Here is a 19396-nt window from a genome sequence, read left to right on the forward strand (position 1 = left end):
ACATTACCCCCAAACCCATCTGTCCAGACAGAACATCGCCCTGTACTGTAGACTCATGCATCCAACCGACTACTCAAAAATCCCAAAGTGAAGACCAAGGTCACAGAGCAAAGGACAGAAAAGCCAACATTACCATCCAGTTCTAGCTAGCTCTAACACACATGTTCTTTCCTCTAAGCCATATCATAAATCGCCCAAAAGTGAATGTATCTCATACCTGTGTGTATCCTAATATGCCGAGTTAACTGACTTGGCTTTTGAAATGTCTTTCCACAGTGCGGGCATGAATATGTGAATCCACTCCTGTCAATGTTCCGGTTATAAGACCTTGTACTTGATACCCTAGTATAACACGGGGGGAAAATATTCATGAAGTCGTCTCCTCTGTATGACAATTTCAGAATTAAAATGCTACCAGCAAGTGTGGATGAGTGGTGGTCAGAAAATGCTTTAACGAGAAATCCATCACATGTGTGTGTCTCCACAAACACACAGGTACACACAGACACGCAGTTGTTTGGTAGTGTTCATTACCATAAAACTCATTTTTCCCTATCTAATGAAAAGATAAACTTTGCTTTCTTTTCTTGGAGGGGAGAGGTGAGAATGCCCCTTCTGGACACAGCTCTACCTGTGGTGCTCGGACGTAAAGACGTGTGTGGGTACGATCCCTACACTGCCAAGTCCTGCTTCGTCCTCCAGTCTCCTTGCTCTCAACACCATCCACAGGCTGACGATCTCCAAGTTCTCCCTCCAGCACCCCTGACACCGACCCTAGACGTCTCCCTCTCCACCTGACGTCTCTGCGCTCGGCTCCCTGGTGGCTGCGAGCTAGTGTGAACCAGACAGGACTCTGCCCATCCCCCCCCTGCTGCTACCCCACCCAGGAAACAGCAGCTCCCAGTTGGGCAAGGTTAAACCTTAGGAGTTGCTCCAGATTCTCCCTCTCGCCCCTGACTTCAAGTCCATCTTCAAAAGCTACTGGTTTCACTCAAAACACCTCCAAAGACGCCCAGGCCTCCCCACTCTCCAGTCGTCAGACCACCACCGTCCGCTGTGATGGTTCACCGGCCTCCCTTCCTCAACACCACCCCCCACAGCCACCCCACAGGGGAAGTTGGGGCAGACTTCCCACTACCCTTGGGATATAATCCTCATTCCCAGGATGGCCTCCTGAGGCCCTCAGCCCCGCGGCCCGCCTGCTTCATACCCAGCGCCAGCAAGCTCCCCTCCACAGTGGGCTCCCAAGCGCCAGCCTCCTCTCTGCTTTCCAGTGCAGAGAAAGTTCACTGCAGCTGAGGTGTGGCAACTGCTCTCCCCTTCCCGGCCCGCATGGCCCTCCTCATTTCAGACACCCTCCTCAGCGTGGCCCGCCTCAACAGCCCGCTCACCAAGCTGCCCACCTTCCTGGCACTGCCCCAGCGCAATCCAGTTTCTTCCCTTCTCCACACAAGCACTATCTGAGAGTGTCACACTGACTCATCTCCCTGATAAACGAGCATTCCACGAGGACGAGGCTGTCTGCCTGGCCCGTCCCTCCATCCCAGAAGGGCCAGAAGCCGGTGCGGCCGACTGCATGCTGACCGCCTGGGCACCGTTCGTCATCTCCCCAAAACCCTCGGAGACACACCAAACCTGCCTGTGTTAAAACTTCATCCAAATAAAAACCTAATGTGATGGGGCACATGCAGCATCCTCGGGGCCCCCAGTAGTGGACAACAGGCAAAGTGGAGGGCGTGGGAGGGGTAAGGCGGCGCTGGCCCCGTGGGGTGTCCACGCCACTAAAACACAGCGCCTCAGAGGGCGACCAAATCCGACCAAGTCCTCACACAGTTTACACACTTTATTAACTGGTGTGGACACTGCTATAGTGGTTGTCGTTGTTACGAGGAAGCATACACACACACGTAACTCCTAAGCTCACTCCACGAGTGTGACAACTAAGCACGGCTGTCAGCCTGCTGACTAAGCTAATAGTATGAGCTCGAAAAGCAGGCAATTAGGGTTTAAATCCTTGATGCCCGAAGCCTCCAAGCTGTAAAACCGTGGGAAAGTAACTCGTCCTGTATCTAGAGCTCCTTATCCACAAAGTGGGGAGGTAAGGTCTCCTGGTCTGGGCTGCTTGCAATGATTAGGTTTTATTCACACACGTTTAAATGCACACTAAGCGCAAGCGTCAGGAACACAGAAGTTCTAAACAGGTAGTATAAATAAATCTGTTTGTTATAAAGGGTGCTGATCTGGCCCTTGTGGATCTACCCTACACACCTCATTATTTACCTATGAAAACGTTCTGTCAGTACCCCGTCCCACAACTTTTAACACGATAATACTTGCTAAAAATTTCGACTCCTGCAGCCTGATGACTGCTTTAAATTTTTGAGCTTCTCTTTCTTACCGTACACAGGGCTACACGTTTTAAAAGCTATCCTGACACCACTCCAGATTAGCTGCCATGTTGCTGTTTCTAAAGTAGACAGTATTTTTAAGCAATCATAGCAAAGTATACCCATTTTTAATATGTTGTATAGATTTCTTTTTTTGGCAAGCCCAAGTAAAGGCTCATACCTAATTTTATAGTGAGTCTTCATGTGCTCCTTCAGCTGGGAGGACGTCTCGAACTCTTTCCTACAGGCCTTGCAGGCATGAAGCCGGCTCCCAGCCAGCTCCTGGCGGTGCTCCTCCATGTGTATGGCCAGCTGGCTCTGCAGGGTGAACTCATCCCCACACTCAGAGCAGATGAGATTCTGCAAAAGCAAAGACCATCCATGAGCAGAGCAAACATTTCAAAACCATGACGTCTTAAAAGAACTGGTATTGCAAATGGTCGATACACAGATTACACTTTCCTCTGAAATAAACACTATTTTCACCATCAAAAACTGTATCATTATGTCCAAATCTGCATATATAAAAATCATCTTGGCTGGAAGAAAAGGAAACCCAGAGAAGCGGATGAGAGAACCGTGCCATTTTTGAGCACAGACTGGCTGTTGGGTACCTGGCATTTCGAACACCTGTGCTGAGGAAACGTCAGAGAAGCAGAAGGACTTCACCGCCACAGAAGGGTCAGGACAGAACTCAAATTAAGATTGGAGTTTAATAGACTACCTTAAAGCAAAGTGACAGCTGATAAATTTTTGAATGGAAACACTTATCATTGTTTCACAGGCAGGCTCTCACAGAGAGAAGTCAGGGACTCCGTCCAGACACGGCTTGCCCAGCACTTGAAACAGGTGTGGTCTGAATAGCGCAGTGGGAAAAGCATGAAATACACACAGGATTTCAAAGACTGCGAAAAGCAAAGAACGTAAAACAGCTCAATTTTAATATGTGAGTAATACTTTAGATATATTTTCAAAATAAACTATATTAAAATAAAATTTATTTCATCTGGTTTTTTCCCTTTTTTTTTTTTTCCTTTTTTAATATGGCTACTATAAATTTTAAATGACTCCTCTGTCCTTCAGGTAACAGCAGTGCATGTGTCCTGGAGTTGGGCTGTTCACCCCTGGCTATGGCATCTGGGTGTTAACCACAGGGATGTCACAGCGCCTGCCCCCCAGCGTGTAGGATGCTCAACAGAGAGCAGGGCACAGAGGGAGAACTCAGCCCAGCTCTCGGCAGGAGGAAAAGCTGGCTGAGGACGAAATTGGATGAGCAGACTCAAGAGTTCCGTCGTACAGGTTTTTAAACCATCCTCAACACAGACTGTCCAAACACGGGGAAAAATGAGTATAACCTGTCAATGAGCAGACACTGTTATTTCCAAATAAGAACAGCAACAACAACAAAAAGATAAAATAAATTTTATTTTGATATATTTTAGTTTGAAAATATATACGAAATATTATTCACATATTAAAAGTTATTGAGCTAGTTCTTCCATCAGACTTTCTTCTAATTTCTATACATACCAGCCCTGTAAATGTGAGTAAACCCCATTAAAATGAGTAGTTCATTGATACTGAGAGCATCCTTGGCCAAAAAAGATGAGCTGAAGGGAATATTCTGAGCAATCCAATAATGATTTCAACTTAAATAATGTTAAGTTAGTAATATTACATAATAATTTAAGGAAATAATGAGCTACAAGATGTCAGCATCTTGTTGATAATAAAGAAAATTCTTTTCAGGAAACTGTCAAAAAGAAAAAAAAAATACCTAACAAAATTTGCTGCATCTCTTTAAAAAAAAAAATTCCTAAATTTATATGGCAAAATACTCATTTTTGCTCAGGGCTGCCCCAGGTGTCCCTTCTTGTAATTGTGAAATAAAACTTGGCTCTCCCAACCTGTCCCATCCTCACCTTACTCTTTTAATGATCAGATTAGTATATTTCAGGGGCTATCTACACTTGTCGGTTCTCGGCACACAACTCCCACATTTGGCAAAAGCAAGGGCAAGTACCCCGGGGCCACGAGCAAAACAGAGCACATGGCGGAGAGTGTCATCGTGCCTCTGCTTCACACCCAGAAAGCTCCAGGAGCCAGGGCGCGCCTCCCACCCGCTCCCATCAGCTGGCCACACTTGACGAAGCCCTAGCCAGGAGCCCCATACCTCGCTTCCTCGCCGACCGCTATGGGACATTCCCCTATCCTGCATTCTCCATATTCAGAGCTGCCATCAATCCTCCAGCCTAGAAGTAGTGACTCCTTTGTCCCCTAGAAACAGACCCTTCTGGATAATTTCCATCCTGGACGAGTAACAAGCAGAACTCATCAAGGGAAATGCATGGCATTCTGATCAGCCCCCTTCTTGCTGAAGGTCAATTTTTACAGGTCAGAGTATAAAATATGATAAATACTAACCGCCCTGCGGCCGCTCTCCCCATAACAGCTGCCCTTCTAGGTCCCCGCCAGGGGCCACCGCATGACCTTTCCCTGTGGCCCCATGTCTCAGACCCTCACTCACACCCTCCACACTCCAGTATGGAATGTCCTCTCCCTGGCCAGGGCTTCATCGGGAGACTCCGGGTTCCCCATTCCACTGCCAAGCCCTTCAGCTGAGTTCTTTATGTTCACTGCATTTTTCACTGTAATTTCCCTTTGGTTCTTCTCTCTTCTATTCCATTTTTTCATTTGTTTCAAAACAATTCTTAAAGCAATTTTATGATGACTGCTTTAAAATCCTTGCCAAGTAATTCCATCGGGGTCCCTTCAGTATTGGAATACGCCATCTTTTCTCATTACATTAGAGCTGGAGCTATCATGGTTCTTGGTCTGTTGAGTGATTTTCAACTGTATCCTGGACACCCTGGGTGTCGTGCTGTGAGACTCTAGATCTCTGCTTTTCTTTTATCAGGCAGTCACTCCGCCTAGATGCAGCAGAGGACAACGTCAGGGGTGGAGGCTCACTACAGGGTCCTGCCAACCCCAGGGTGGAAAGCTCAGTGCAGACTGGTCCGTCCTGCATCATCTGGTTGGAGGCTCACTGTGGACTGGTCCGTCCTGCATCCTCCGGTTAAATCTCACTGCTGTCAGGTGCGGTGAGGCTCAGCTCCCCACTGGCCCACTGGCACTACTCTGGCAGAGAATCACAACACTGCCTGCTTCTGCAGAGTATGAGAGGTCAGCTGCCAGCCTGGCTCTGCTAACACCATCGGGTGGGGGAGCCTGGGTACCACCTCCTTCTGCCAGAGAGAGATGCAAGATTAGCTCTGTACTTAATCCCAGGCGGTCACGGGATCAGAGGGCCATCTGTTTAGGAACAGGGGGCAGGATGGGTTGGAAGATCACTCACAGCCTTGCTGAGCAGTTTCTCAGTTGGTATTTGGCTGGAGTAGGGTGGGCATCGTCAAAAAGATTTTCTATTGGTAAACCAGTCTTTTGCCAGTTTTAACTTAGGGGAACCAGCTTTTCTTGAAGCTTATTTTCATCTGTGCCTGTTGGCAGAAGGCTACAGGCTTCTCCAGCAACCTGTCCAGGTGTATGGGAGTAAAAGAAGAAGCCAGAGGAGCTCATCGTCGTACTGCTCCTCAAGCCCCGAAGGCCCTCAGCTGCCAGCCTTCTTCCCGCATCCCACAGCCCTCTATCAGCGGGTTATGTTCTCATTGGGTGGTGTCAGCTGTAGGGGCAGAGGCGGCTGGGATAGAAAGGCTTCTCCATGGGGCGCCCGGGTGGCTCAGTCAGTTCAGCGACTGCCTTCAGCTCAGGTCACGATCCTGGAGTCCCAGGATCGAGTCCCAGGATCGAGTCCCGCATCGGGCTCCCTGCTCAGCAGGGAGTCTGCTTCTCCCTCTGACCCTCCCCTCTCTCGTACTCTCTCTCTCATTCTCTCTCTCAAATAAATAAAAAATCTTTAAAAAAAAAAAAAAAAAGGAAGGTTTCTCCATGTTGGCTGGATCCTGACAGGTTATTTTTGCATGTGACTGAAGGTCAGGACTTCTTCCTGTATTACTCATACCATATTCATACCAAGTCACTAAGAAATAAAAACATGCCAAACAGAAAAAGGTAGCCAGAAATGTACTGTTTTAACATATGTGGGAAAGACTGATAATTGTGTTCCAATGTCTATTCTTCTTTTCTTACACAGTAATCAATTTCCTCAGCGAGCATACGGCTCTGACTAGAAACTCTACTTGCCACCACCGTGCGTAGGGACTGTGTTCTCTTGCTCACAGACCAGGTCTCTCCCTGCTCCTCGTCCTCGAGCCACGTGACAGAGGTAGGATTGGGGGGGGGACCTGGACAGCCTCGGAGGGCACAGTGGCCCTACCAGCTCCGAACCGCACAAGGCCACACAGGGGACAGAGGAAAACTCCAAAACTAACACCGCCCTTTAAGAAAAGGGCGCCCATTTTTCACGCAAGGCCAACGCATTTTCCCACCTGAAACAAGCACAACCAAGCCTTTTTGCTTCTGCCCCTGGAGAACCCTGCCAGGAGCTCCTGCCCGGCGTGGGGTGACCAGGCCAGGTGACTGAGTCTCTCTCCGCTGCAGACACAGTGGCTCTGGGCCACGACGGGCAGCCACACTCACGCCGCCGCCTGCCACGGGCCCCGGCGCCACCACAGCCTCTCCCTCCCCCGGGACCGTGGGTGGACAGAGAGACTCAGAAGAGACACAAGACAGGACAGCAAGGGGAACAGAAATGCAGAGTCTGCTCATCTCAGGAAATACACGTTCCTCCAAGGCCTTTTTAGGAAAAAAAGGAGTCTGAAACGAGGGCACGCTGACGTTCTCACAACCATGAGAGCAAAAGGCAAAGACAGCTGGGCTGTCACCGGCACTGAGGGTCGGGCGCCCTTCGGGGACGGGACGTCCTAGCACAGCTACAAACCACAGGGCCGCCACCAGCAACAGAAGGGAGACGGGAGACCGCCCTCAGAGCGAGGACGGTGAGCTCCATCTGGGGAACAACGTGGGAAAGAACATGGACAAAGTGTGTGGAAGAGAAGATATGACGAAGGCAAGATTTTGAAACGAATGTCCAAGAAACTAAGACTTTCTGGAAACGATCAATTACTGTTATTGCCCTTTCCCGCCACGGAGAAAGTCAACGTCGATTTCAGACGGCAGCTCTGCAGAAGTGGTGCAGTGGGGACGTGGGCAGGGCCCCGCGACGGGACAGCCCTGGGTGCCACCGCCGCCCTCGGCGGGCGCCCCGACCCACACGCAGCCACAGCGCCCCCGGGGGGCCCCACACGGAGAGCAGCTGCAAAGCCGCAGCCCCAGCTCACCTCGTCGCCTTCGCAGCCCGGACCCCGTGCCCCACTGTCCTGACGCCTTCCTCAGGCCATCCCGCGGGCTTGAGATGGGTTTTGTGAGCAGGAGGAAAAACACGTACTGAGGTGTTTAGAGGTGAAGCAGTAACAGGACAATGGGGTGAAGTGGCAGGGGTGGGGTCTGGCAAATTTTAATAACTGGTCAATCCAGGTAAAGGATTCACTGTTCTTGAGTATTCATTGTACCCATCTTTCAAGGGTGAAATTTCTCAAAATAAAAAGTTAGGGAAAATGCGACCACTACATATTATGATGACTTATACTGATCAACAGCTGGTTTTATTTTAGACACCCCCAACATGCTAGTGAAAACAAAACATCTTATTACCCAATTATTATTTGCAGATGAGCCTGTACAGATGAAAACCCAAAGAGAATCTGGGAGGACGGCAGGCTACAAAACTAATAGACAAAAACACACTCCTTTCCTAAGGACAAATGACAAACACGTAACAGAAAGACCCCCAGGGGCGCCTGGGTGGCTCAGTTGGTTAAGCGACTGCCTTCGGCTCAGGTCATGATCCCGGAGTCCTGGGATCGAGTCCCACATCGGGCTCCCGGCTCAGCGGGGAGCCTGCTTCTCCCTCTGACCCTCTCCTCTCTCATGCTGTTTCTCTCTCGCTCGCTCTCCAATAAATAAATAAATAAAATCTTTAAAAAAAAAAAAGAAAGAAAGACCCCCAAATGATATTAATAAAAATCCTAGAACACTTTAGAATTTAAACATACTGAATCCATATGAACAAAACAATACTGAGATGTTTTTTGTTTTTTGGTTATTTTTTGGTGGCAGCAAAGGAAGGTTTATTGAGCGATAGCAAAATGATAATACAGAGCTCCCGAGGAGGGAGGGGACCTGAGAGGATTGCCACTGGAGTTCCTAAGTCTAGGGGGTTTTATGGGCTGTTTTAATCTGATTAACCCCTCCTGTGCTGGTCATCCAATCAGGTTTTTGTCACCTATCTATCACGTGGGAAAGGGTGGAGGGCTACTGAGATGTTTTGACAATAAAGATTCAATACCGTAAACATGTTCAATTTTTCCCTGCAACAATCTAAAAATTTAAGTCAATCTAAGTAAAAGTACCAACTGATTTTTAACGAGGCAAAATTCTAACATTCACAATAATAAACCAGAAAAGGAAAACAGGAAGCATATGAACATTTGCTTATCAAGACAGAGAAACACAGCAAAGACAAAGATGAAACTCGAGAAGGTGGTAGTGCCCCGGGGACCCTGGGAGGACCAGGCAGAGGGTACAGCAGGCAGCGGCTCTTCTGATGCTCCTTGTTCATATCACTGTGACTTGTAACAGTAAGTTACTATCCGCAATTGAAACTGACCCCCCACCCCACCCTCAAACCCTACTCTGCTTTGGACTGTCTTTGTGGTCACACCAACTGGACCCACGTCAAGGGCAGTTAGTGCGCATGGGAAAGAGGTGGGCCTACAACAGGACGTGGACTGAACCCAAGAGCCCTGGACGTCCTTCAGATCCTAGACCATGTTCAGTAGGCTGACTTACAGTGGGCTGAGCCAACTGCGAAACTATTTCAGAGGCAATGACAGGACAGAGCAAAGGAGTGGGCGAGTATGCCCCTGCTGGAGCCTGGGTCCCCATGGTGGAGGATGGGAGGGGGGCACGGGGGCGTCCTGGAAGGAGAGACTGGAGGTGGAGGGATCGCTGTGACCTCCCGGGTTGTGCAATGCACGTGGGTGCTGCACGATGTTGGTGGGACTTTAAGAAATAATCATTTCAGATTTGGGAAGTATTTCTAAGCAAGTCACAAGAACCAGAATCTGTAAATGAACAGATTGCTCACTGTAGCTTTGTCTGTTTATATAGACACAAGGCTGAAAACCACCTACATTGTCTGCCGGGTCAACCTGCTGATTGATACGCGTGTATACAACGTAAGGCCATGTGCTGTGGAAAAGAACGAGACCGCTCCACGATGCACGGACACACCACAAGAGCTAAGGTGCCGTCCACTGAAGACAAAAGGCACAGAATGGATGGCCTGGATTAAAGGGGCTGCAGAAGAGATCTGTATGTGCCCAGAATGCCCAGGGAAGGACACAGAAGCCGCTTCCAGCAAAATAGGAAATCATGCTCTACGTCGTCCTCTACTCTGATCTCTTACTGTGCGCATGTAGAACTCAGCCCAGGACACTATATCATTTAACACAGGCACTTTCTGCTTTTCAAAAAAAACAAAAGCAAAAACAAAAGAGCAATGAGTGAGACAAGGAATACCTACAGTCTGCAGGAGAAGGGACGAGGCTGCACGGGCTTTCTAGAACATAATGTGGCATTCTACAAAGAACCTGAAAAGGTAGTATTAATTCAGTAAACCCAACTGCAGGAATCTATCCTAATGAAATAATTAAAGATACATATAATGATACATTAGGTGTAATGTTTAAAAAGTATAAATAGATGTTCAATAACAAAAGAAATGATTGCATATCATCATGCTATGTCCAGATGCAGGAGACTAATAAAGTAATTTAAAATACTGACATGGGGAAACATTCATAATATAGTAAGTGAAAATGGACAAAGATATATTTACAATATATTAAGGGAAAAGGGCAGGTTAAAAAAACAGTAGCATAAATATTTTTGAATTAAAAAACTATTCTTACATAAATAAACTATTATGGAAAGCATGTATAGCAAAAAAAAAAAAAAAAAGTCTGAAAGGCTATGCAGGCATTCTCTCCAAATGTCGTGATTCTTGGTTCTTCTAATAATGTTACTCTTGTTAATCTTTAGTTTCTAATATTTTTCCAAAATAAACACATTATTTATATAATAACTTTTAAAAAGATATAAATAAATTCGTTTATATTAAAAAGTAAAGACATATATAAAAAGAAGAGACAAACGTATATAGAAGTATGAACTCAATTTTTATATATGCAATTTAAATACTGTTACTTGTTTTTCTGTCTCAGGAAGAAAATATACCAAACAGTTTTTTATAACCCATCCCTGGACAGTAGAATTAAAGGTGACTTTTATTTTCTCCTTTACTGTTTGCATTTTCCTAATTTTACACAATAATAATCAGGGACATGGGGGTTTAATTTTTTAAAGCAATAGCCATTTGTACTTTAAATTAGGCCCACCCACCCCAGCAATAGGAAGCCCCCGTCCACACATCAGCAATGTGGCCCTGTCATCCTCAATGCAGTTCCAGGACGACAGCTGTGGGCCTTTCAGAATTGCTCACTTTGCTGTATAAACTGCTTTGGGGCATCAAGAATTTCTTCTCCTCTCCCAAATTCCCACACGTCAGGGGATCCAGAAGCCAAGCGAGGAGATACTACCGTCTTTAGAGACCGAACATTTGCTTTTGACCACTGCAGAATCCTATGTGGGCGCAAGTGGACCCTCCAAAGATACAACACATTGAGAGTGTCTACCCTAAGATACTGACGGGCCAGAAAATAAAACGTTTTGTCAGTGAAGTAGAGAATTAGGCAAGGCACACTGAATGATAATTAACTCCTAGAAATCTATACGAAAGGCTTGTTAAACTAGTTGATACTTAAAATCCCCCTAAGGATTAGATGCATTTTAAAAATCCATGAACAAAGTATAGGCCAAAATAATTACCTCTTCCTTTTCATGTAGCATAATATGCGCTTTGAGACTAGCCACTCTGGAGAATTTCTTGTTACACACAGGACAGGTAGGATCTTCCCCATTGTGGGTGCATTTATGAAGTGTCAGGTTGAATTCAACATTAAATGTTTGGGGGCACTGGTCACATCGATGTGGCTATTTGGAGAGAAAAGTCAAGAAGCCACTGAAATACAATCTTTCCACAATAAATGCCATTCAAATATTAACACGTACCATAATCTATAGACAATCTAAGGAACTTCTGAAATCTCTTCTGGACCTGAAGTCAATAAACCCAAAATGGACACAGCAAAGCTCCTTACAGAATTTCTCAAAGGATTCTAAGGACGACAACACATCAATGCAGAAAATATCCTGAATAAAAAATGCTGCATATAAATGTATCAGGATATAGTCACTATGAAAATAAAGGTGAGAAACTTCAACTCCCTGGGATGGATTTTTCCCTTCTTTTCTGACCAACTCCACTGCTCTAAACAGAATCACTTCAAGTAAAATCAGTAATCATAAAAACTTTTACTACATTTTAAGAGAGTTGCTTATCACAGTCTAAAATTTTCCCCAAATGAAAGGTATTCCTGCCATTTACTTGTAGAAAGATAAAGTAATCACTGGTATTTCTCTCTGAATATCAAGACACTAGAGTCAGTACTTTCAGATTTTCAACTTAGGAGGGTAATACCAGTTGATATCAGTACTAGTGATATTATGTACGATCATATATTATATATCAGATTCATGCTGAAGACAAAGCCAGAGTTAGTCATGTCCTGCTCCCTAGGGAAGAGATCCCCGGCATTCTCCTGACCTCAAATGGCTCACTGGCGTATGTTCTCCCAAACTAGGAAAAGTCAACGATCATTTTTTAAAGGTAGTTTTAACTGCCACTTTCTATCAGGCAGCTCATTCCATTAAGACACTAATACTCTTAACCTAGCCCACAGGGGCCCTGCAAAAAAGGATTCCAATCTCTAAGATAGTGTTACTTCCTGCTGAAATGCAATCTAAAATCTCTGGAATACCATTTTAAAACGCAAGACCACCTCGGATAACACTCCCTGCTGGAGAAAAACACATCAAGATATACCAAATCTGCGTTCAGTCACACAGAAACCGAACCACAGAAAGTCCTGTTTTGAGATGATTTTTTTGTCCACAGATAAAGAACTTCAACACAGAGATTCACTAGACCGGCTCTCACTTGATCTCATTAACCCATATAAGGGTTAGGAATACACTACAGCTAAGCACAAAACATCAAGGGATATATTCATGTAAGATAAAATGCCCCACAATTTAGGAACCTAAATTACAAGAAAAATTTGTATTTGACATGCTGATTTTTACAATACCTCCAGTTTCAACGCTCACATTTCTGACATCCCTCTTGAGAATACATACCTTGTCATTTCGCTCGTGATCCCTCATGTGGCGTTGAAACTGGGACTCTTTTGGAAAAGATAGCAGACAGATTTCACACTTATGGAAGTTTGGAACTTGATAGGCATAATTAGTGTTCTCCGCATTCAATGTTAAAACTCCATCTATAAAATTGCATAAGTATAGACAATAAATACCAGTTGTTATTCTCATCACATAAATAAAACTAAATTATTCGGTTATTGTTTAGAAACCAAATTATGGCCGAGATTTACGAGATAATTTAGAAGAAATTAATATATCTTAAATTTTTCGAAAGGACATGATTTTAAGTCAGAAACGAGAAATGCTGGGAAGCCTGAGGCACAGGACAAGGGGATTATAAGCACCTGCTGGTGGGATTTTTAGAAACCTGAAACTAAACTCCTGAGTTGACATCCACCCAAAGACACATAAAAGCCATGATGTCTCTTAGCCTTGCCTTCATGCTTAATATGGCTTCAACGTCACTAGAAATCACAGAGGCATTTCATCTCTAAGTCGCTTTGAGAATCCATCAGTAACCCACATTGTTCATCTTAAGTCGCTCAGCAAACAAAACTCAAGAAGCATAAAAGCTAATTCACTAATTCAATCTACCTCTGAAAACTGCTGCAGAGCGAGATTAAGTCAGAGAGGAAAAACTTCTGTTCTCCCATATGGTTAGGGTTTAGGAAGACCTTTGTCCGCAGTGCTTTGGACAATCCTTAGGCTTCATGATGCGCTTCTATAGACCCACGTAGGTCAACGGCTATAAACATAAAAGTATTTTCAAATAAAAATATGTAATAATCACAAAAATTTGTCAAGAATCTCAGAAAATAAAGATGTCCTAAACCTCTACAATTCTTTAAAATAATAAATCCCAAGTCTTACAATTTAGGCACAAATATACAACACGTATTAATGATACAAAGACTAGAAATACATCACATATAATTCTTTGTATCAAATTTGACTCAAAAATATTGAAATTTAGAAATCTAGAAGTAAAGTAGGGTTGATTTTAAGACTCAAGTAAGCTCCAGAGAGTCTTCTATTTCTCAAACATCCATGTGGCAAACAAGGGCATTCCAAATTTTCAATAGACCTTTAAATCCCTCCTTTGAGAAAACAGCCTGCAATCCAGCTTCGGCCAGAAGTCCCCCTCCCCTACATTGGCATCTGTGGTAAGCAAGAAATGAGAAATTCTCCAGATGGGAGGTGGAGGAGGCCACGGAGGAGGTGGGAGTAGAGAGGCATGGAGAAGGCTGGTAACAACTTCAGGAATTCTTCCAGCAGATCCTTGAGTAAAGCAGATTCCAGTTTCAAGAAACACTAATATAATTCAATAGAAAAACTTCATCCAGAAACAGAACGGGCCTACCACAGGAAAGATACACGTAACTTCTACTTATTCTTCACTATATCCACATTCTACTCAAAGACCATGTATTCAAAATTTCTACTTTAATTAAATTAGTAACAAAATGTTTTATGCTCTCCAGGCCCAAATAAAATGATTGTTGGGACCATATCAATTGATACATTATTCCCTTTGGGAAAGTTTATACTATGGAAAGAAACAGAGGTTGGGAATGTTCAAGTAAAGTTTCTTTTGAAAATTGTGTTTTAAAAACTCAGTAGGGAGTGTTTCCACCTAATGGCTGAATGCAGTCATGAGGGAGCTCCTCCCCTCCTGAGAAAGCAAAATTAAAAGGCTATTTCAGGATGTAGAATGAAACAATGTTCACAGCCTCTAAACTGAAACTGTTTAATGTTACCCCAAAATGAGAAAGGATGTAATTAACTGCAACTGATAAATAAAACCCTAAGAGATAAGAAACTATACATTTAAAACCAAAAATGACATTGTTTTGCTTATGAATTAAGACTTTTCCAGAAAAGATTTTTATCTTAAGAAGCAAGATTTCCCTCTTTAACAAAGCTCAAAACATAATAAAATCACATTTTCACTAAGTCCCTTCTCCCAGTGAGAATACAATATTAATTTGGTTCATAGACAAACTTAAAACAACGCTGATTCAAATTAAAGCATAACTGAAAGGGAAAAACATGCTTTAGTTTGCACATTGAGCATAATTTTAAAATCCACAACATTGGGGCACCTGGGTGACTCAGTCGGTTAAGCGTCTGCCTTCGGCTCAGGTCATGATTCCAGGGTCCTGGGGTCGAGCCCCGCATCGGGCTCCCTGCTCTGCGGGAAGCCTGCTTCTCCCTTTCCCACTCCCCCTGCTTGTTTCTGCTCTCACTAACTCTGTCAAATAAATAAATAAAATCTTTAAAAAAATAAATAAATAATAAAAATGAAATAAAATAAAATCCACAGCATCTCCTGACCTTCACTTTGCTTTGGGGGAACACATTTTGTAACCACACCATTTCCGCATTGAGAAAAGTACAAGCCTTTCTCCCAGGGCGAGGTGGGCTCTCTCATCCACACTTTGCTTTCTGTCTGGGTAGCATCCGAGGCCTTAAAATAACCCCTTCTGCCTATCCCCTCTTCAAGCTCATTCAAATTTCTGGTCCCCAGAGTATGTGTTTTCCTGAAAGAAGTCCACAAAATTGATGTATCCTTAGGACACGCTTCGGGAGATCAACAAGCCCTGAGAAAACTTCATGCAGATACTCCATGTCCATGCCTTCGCCCATCGTTAGGGCGGGGTGACAACTCTGCAGCCACAGAGGCCACCAGACTTTTTGAGGGGCCAGGGATCTAAGTAAGGTGCGGCCAAATGAATGGCAGCCTCTTAGCGGTCAGCCCTCCTGAGCACCGCTGCATGTTTTAGAAGCAGCTGGAGGACCTTCCCGTGAGGTTTTGGCACCACGCATTGCTCATGCCTCCCAAATCAGAACAGGTACTCTCTGTAGCCTGCCCCCCACCCCCTCCCCCCACACACAACAGAAGCATGGATCTGCGTGCATGAGCAGTGCTCAAATCTATGAGTTCATCCAGTACCAGCTTCTGCCGGTCCCCCACCCCCAGAGGCAGGGGATGGATCACTGTGAGGTTCCAGGAAGGCAGGGACACTCAGTAGGCTAATTCCAGCCGGTTTAGGTCCCCTTACACACACGCACGCGCACGACCACATTCTCTTCAACTGCTCACCCTTCCTGATACCAAGAACTCAAATTCACTATCAAATGTAAACAGAAACTGATGGCAAAGATCAGAAACTGTTTGAGCAGCTTTGTTTTCCTTGGAAAAATGTGAAGACTCGTTTCAAAATCAATTTAACTCTTTACACAGAGATTCTCAATAGTATATAATAACTATTTATCAACCAGCCACCCAAATAATAAAGCCTATCTCAGTGTTGTACAGATTAAATAAAATAATGCTTCCTGACGCTACTGAGACAGAGCCTACCAATGATTTAGGAACACGGCCACCTCCTTAATGCTCATCCTTGCCACCCGATACCCTAGCCGGCCCTCCATAACCATACTCTGCCACAGCTATATCCAGGCCTGGTCCATAATGGGGACTGGACAAGCCCACAAACTGCTCTTCTCCCAAGACCAGGCGCAGCAAGTCAGTCCAGCCAGCTAAATCTTAATGGCAAAGGTCTGTCCTTACCTCTCATCTAAAGAGCTAAGTTGATCTTTTTAAGTGATCTCTACACCCAGTGTGGGGCTCGAACTCACAACCCCAAGATTAAGAGTCGCCTGCTCAACTGACTGAACCAGTCAGATGCCCTGCTAAGTTGATCTCTTATACAAATTGCCTATGATATGATGGTTCAACAAAACCTATTGCATTTATAGCATTCCATTGATTTAACTCCAGTTTGCATCTGACTTAAATCCTTAAGCACTATGCACTGAAGACCTCAGCTATCCATAAATCCTGCTGAGGGATTTTTAATATTAAAATGAGATACACCAGATTCATTTTCTAAACTAACTGAGCTAACCCCCAAACTTTGTATCTGTTTTTATTTTTGTTTTGAATAAAAACTTTCCAAAAAGTAGTTGACATCTCTACTGCTCTCAACAGGCCCGTCTTCCAACATTTTTTTAAAACATTTTTTGAAGATTGATTTTATTTATTTATTTATTTATTTGAGAGAGAGAAGCGTGAGCACACAAGCACAAGAAGGACGAGCGGAGGCAGAGGGAGAAGCAGGCTTCCCGCTGAGCAGGGAGCCCCACGTGGGGCTGGATCCCAGGACCCTGGAATCATGACCTGAGCTGAAGGCAGACGCTTAACCGGCTGAGCCCCCCAGGCGTCCCCGTCTTCCAACATCTTGTCCCCGAGAACCCAGCTCTCTAACCATGGAGGCTTCTTCTCTGCTCTTCATTCTGACATTAGGATGCTTTCTGAGGTCGCCAAACAGGCCTTGGAGAAGTCTGACAGCTGTCGCCCCTACTTCAGGTAGGGTCCCACTTCAGCTACCATGCTTTCTCCTCTTTACTTTCGTGTGTGTATGTGTGTGTGTTATTTTTACTGTTTTCTAGTTTCTTCTTTTCTCCTTTCTCCTGTTTTCTCCTGTTCCTCTCACACTGGTCAGCATTCAGGTCTGAGCATGGCTGGACTTTTTCAGATAAAACTCTGCAGTGCTTGGGCCCGTGAGCCCTTTCTACTTGGTCACTGAACCTCCAAAGGCTTGCACAAGCCTGGCACATCCTGAGTGCCTAGCAAATATTTGCTAAATAGTCAGAGATAAGATGAAAGCTAATGACTCTTTTGGTCTCTACCCAGTTGTCCAAAGTGCCTAAGACCAGCGTATCTAATCTCCACTTATAGCCTGACTCATACCCTTCACCTCAAAATTACCTAAATTAGTTTTCTTCCCACTTGTTATGCATCCACTGACTATTCCTATTTTGTACATTTCCTTAGCCATTTGGTTGTTCCTAGGAGCCAGCTGAAATGCATCTACGTTATTTTCTCCATAGAATCTGTCAGAAAAGAAAGTGCTTGAGTTCACAGCACCAGCCATAAGCACCTGCTTCCTTCTAAGAAGGAACAAGGGCGCCTGGGTGGCTCAGTCGGTTAAGCATCTGCCTGCGGCTCAAGTCATGATCCCGGGGTCCTGAGATCAAGCCCCGCGTCGGGCTCCCTGCTCAGCAGGCAGTCTACTTCTCTCTCTCCCTCTACCTGCCTCTCTGCCTACTTGTGCTTGCATGCTCTCTGTCAAATAAATAAATAAAATCTTAAAAAAAAAAAAAAGGAACAAGCCATCTGTCAACTCAAAAGTGCCTGCACCAAGAGGGGTGGGTATTACCAGGGAAGACTCTGGCACTTTTTGAATTGCACCCATTACTTATTCAATGTATTTGCTTTTAGGTAAATATTCATTTGGAAATGAAATGTACTCATATAAAAAAACAATCCTCAAAATGTAGTCATGAAAAAAAGCCGTATGTTCTAGGTGCTATCACTCCTTTAAAAAGGGCAGGGTGGGGCAGATATACCACATATTTGCTTGTATGTGCATAAAATATCCCTGTAAAACTACAGAAAAAATAACAGCATTGGTTACCTGTAAAAAGGTAACTATCTGACTGGGAAATAGGGCTGGGAAAGGGACTTTAATTTTTTTAAATTCTGAAGCATTATAATGTATTACCTGTTCAAAAGGGGTTACATTAAAAAGTAAGAAATAAAATTTACTTGGGGGGAATAGGTGTGTTACACACTCCATCTCCTTGTTGTATAGCTAAGGAAACTAAGACCCCAGAAAAACTTAGCCCCTTGGTCAAAATCACACAGTTAGCCAGGGCAGAACTGGAAGTAATTTTCAACTCATAGTTCAAGGCTCTCTCCTAATTATTCAGGCTTCCATGCCTCTCAAGGTCATGATTTCTGAGATGAAACCCCAATTTCTTTTTTTTTTTTTGAAACCCCAATTTCAATCTTGTGTCTACTATAAAAACAGAAGGTGAACCTGGATTTTATCAACAGTATTTTATGTCAATTGTAAGCTTAACTCTGTTTATGTTCTTTCAGTATAAAACATATTCAACTGAGAGTCAAGCCAAAGTACGCTGCTTGTCAAAACCACGAGTAGTTTCAATGAGACAATTAGAGTCTGCAACATTGATACTGGTTTCATGATAAACGATATGAAATATTATCTGTGACACAGAGTTAAAGATAAATACCTGGTCAAAGACTCACTAAAGGGTCCCTAACAGGGTCAGGTCGCTCATGTTCCCACAGTAAAGTTCACCTTTACCCAGGTGTGCCTTCAATATGCCCACTTTGTCAGTATTTGTATCTGTGTGGAGTTTCCCTTTCAAGCCTCATATTACTACACTGTCTCTATTTTTCTTTTAAAGATTTTATTTATTTGGCAGAGAGAGAGAGCACAAGCAGGGGAATGGCAGGGAGAGGGAGAGGGAGAAGCAGACTCCCTGCTGAGCAGGGGCAGGGAGCCCGACACAGCCCTATCCCAGGACTCTGGGATCAGGACCTGAGTCGAAGGCAGACACTTCACCGACTAAGCCACCGAGGCACCCCGACTGTCTCTATCTTTAAAAGGAATGTCAATCCTCTTTCAAATATTTGCTTTTATTACCTGTACATTTTTATTTCTAAAGAAGACGTTAAACTCAGACGGATGTATATTTAGACACCACACACA

The 19396-nt window shown here is 44.4% G+C and overlaps 1 protein-coding gene across 6 annotated transcripts in view; it reads right to left on the reverse strand.

Moving 5' to 3' along the window:
• ZNF236 (zinc finger protein 236) overlaps positions 1 to 14661 on the reverse strand; it is a 91302-nt gene extending 76641 nt beyond the window's left edge. For 4 of the 6 annotated variants that reach the window (XR_004677648.1, XM_034996089.1, XM_034996087.1 and 1 more), the window contains exons 1-5: positions 13404 to 14661; positions 12786 to 12928; positions 11355 to 11519; positions 2569 to 2747; positions 218 to 342 (exon numbers count right to left, since the gene is read on the reverse strand). Coding sequence is in view for 4 of the 6 variants with exons in the window: in XM_034996089.1 (XP_034851980.1) it covers positions 218 to 342; positions 2569 to 2747; positions 11355 to 11519; positions 12786 to 12812 (496 nt within the window). In the remaining 2 variants the exon portion in view is untranslated. Of the gene's footprint in view, positions 1 to 217; positions 343 to 2568; positions 2748 to 11354; positions 11520 to 12785; positions 12929 to 13403 lie in introns of those variants that run through there. The other 2 variants (XM_034996088.1, XM_034996091.1) reach the window with 2 other exon arrangements.
• Positions 14662 to 19396: the final 4735 nt, after the last annotated feature.

Source organism: Mirounga leonina, unplaced genomic scaffold, assembly GCF_011800145.1.
Source record: "Mirounga leonina isolate KUSES-001 unplaced genomic scaffold, KU_Mleo_1.0 Mir_93, whole genome shotgun sequence".
NCBI classification, from domain to species: domain Eukaryota; kingdom Metazoa; phylum Chordata; class Mammalia; order Carnivora; family Phocidae; genus Mirounga; species Mirounga leonina.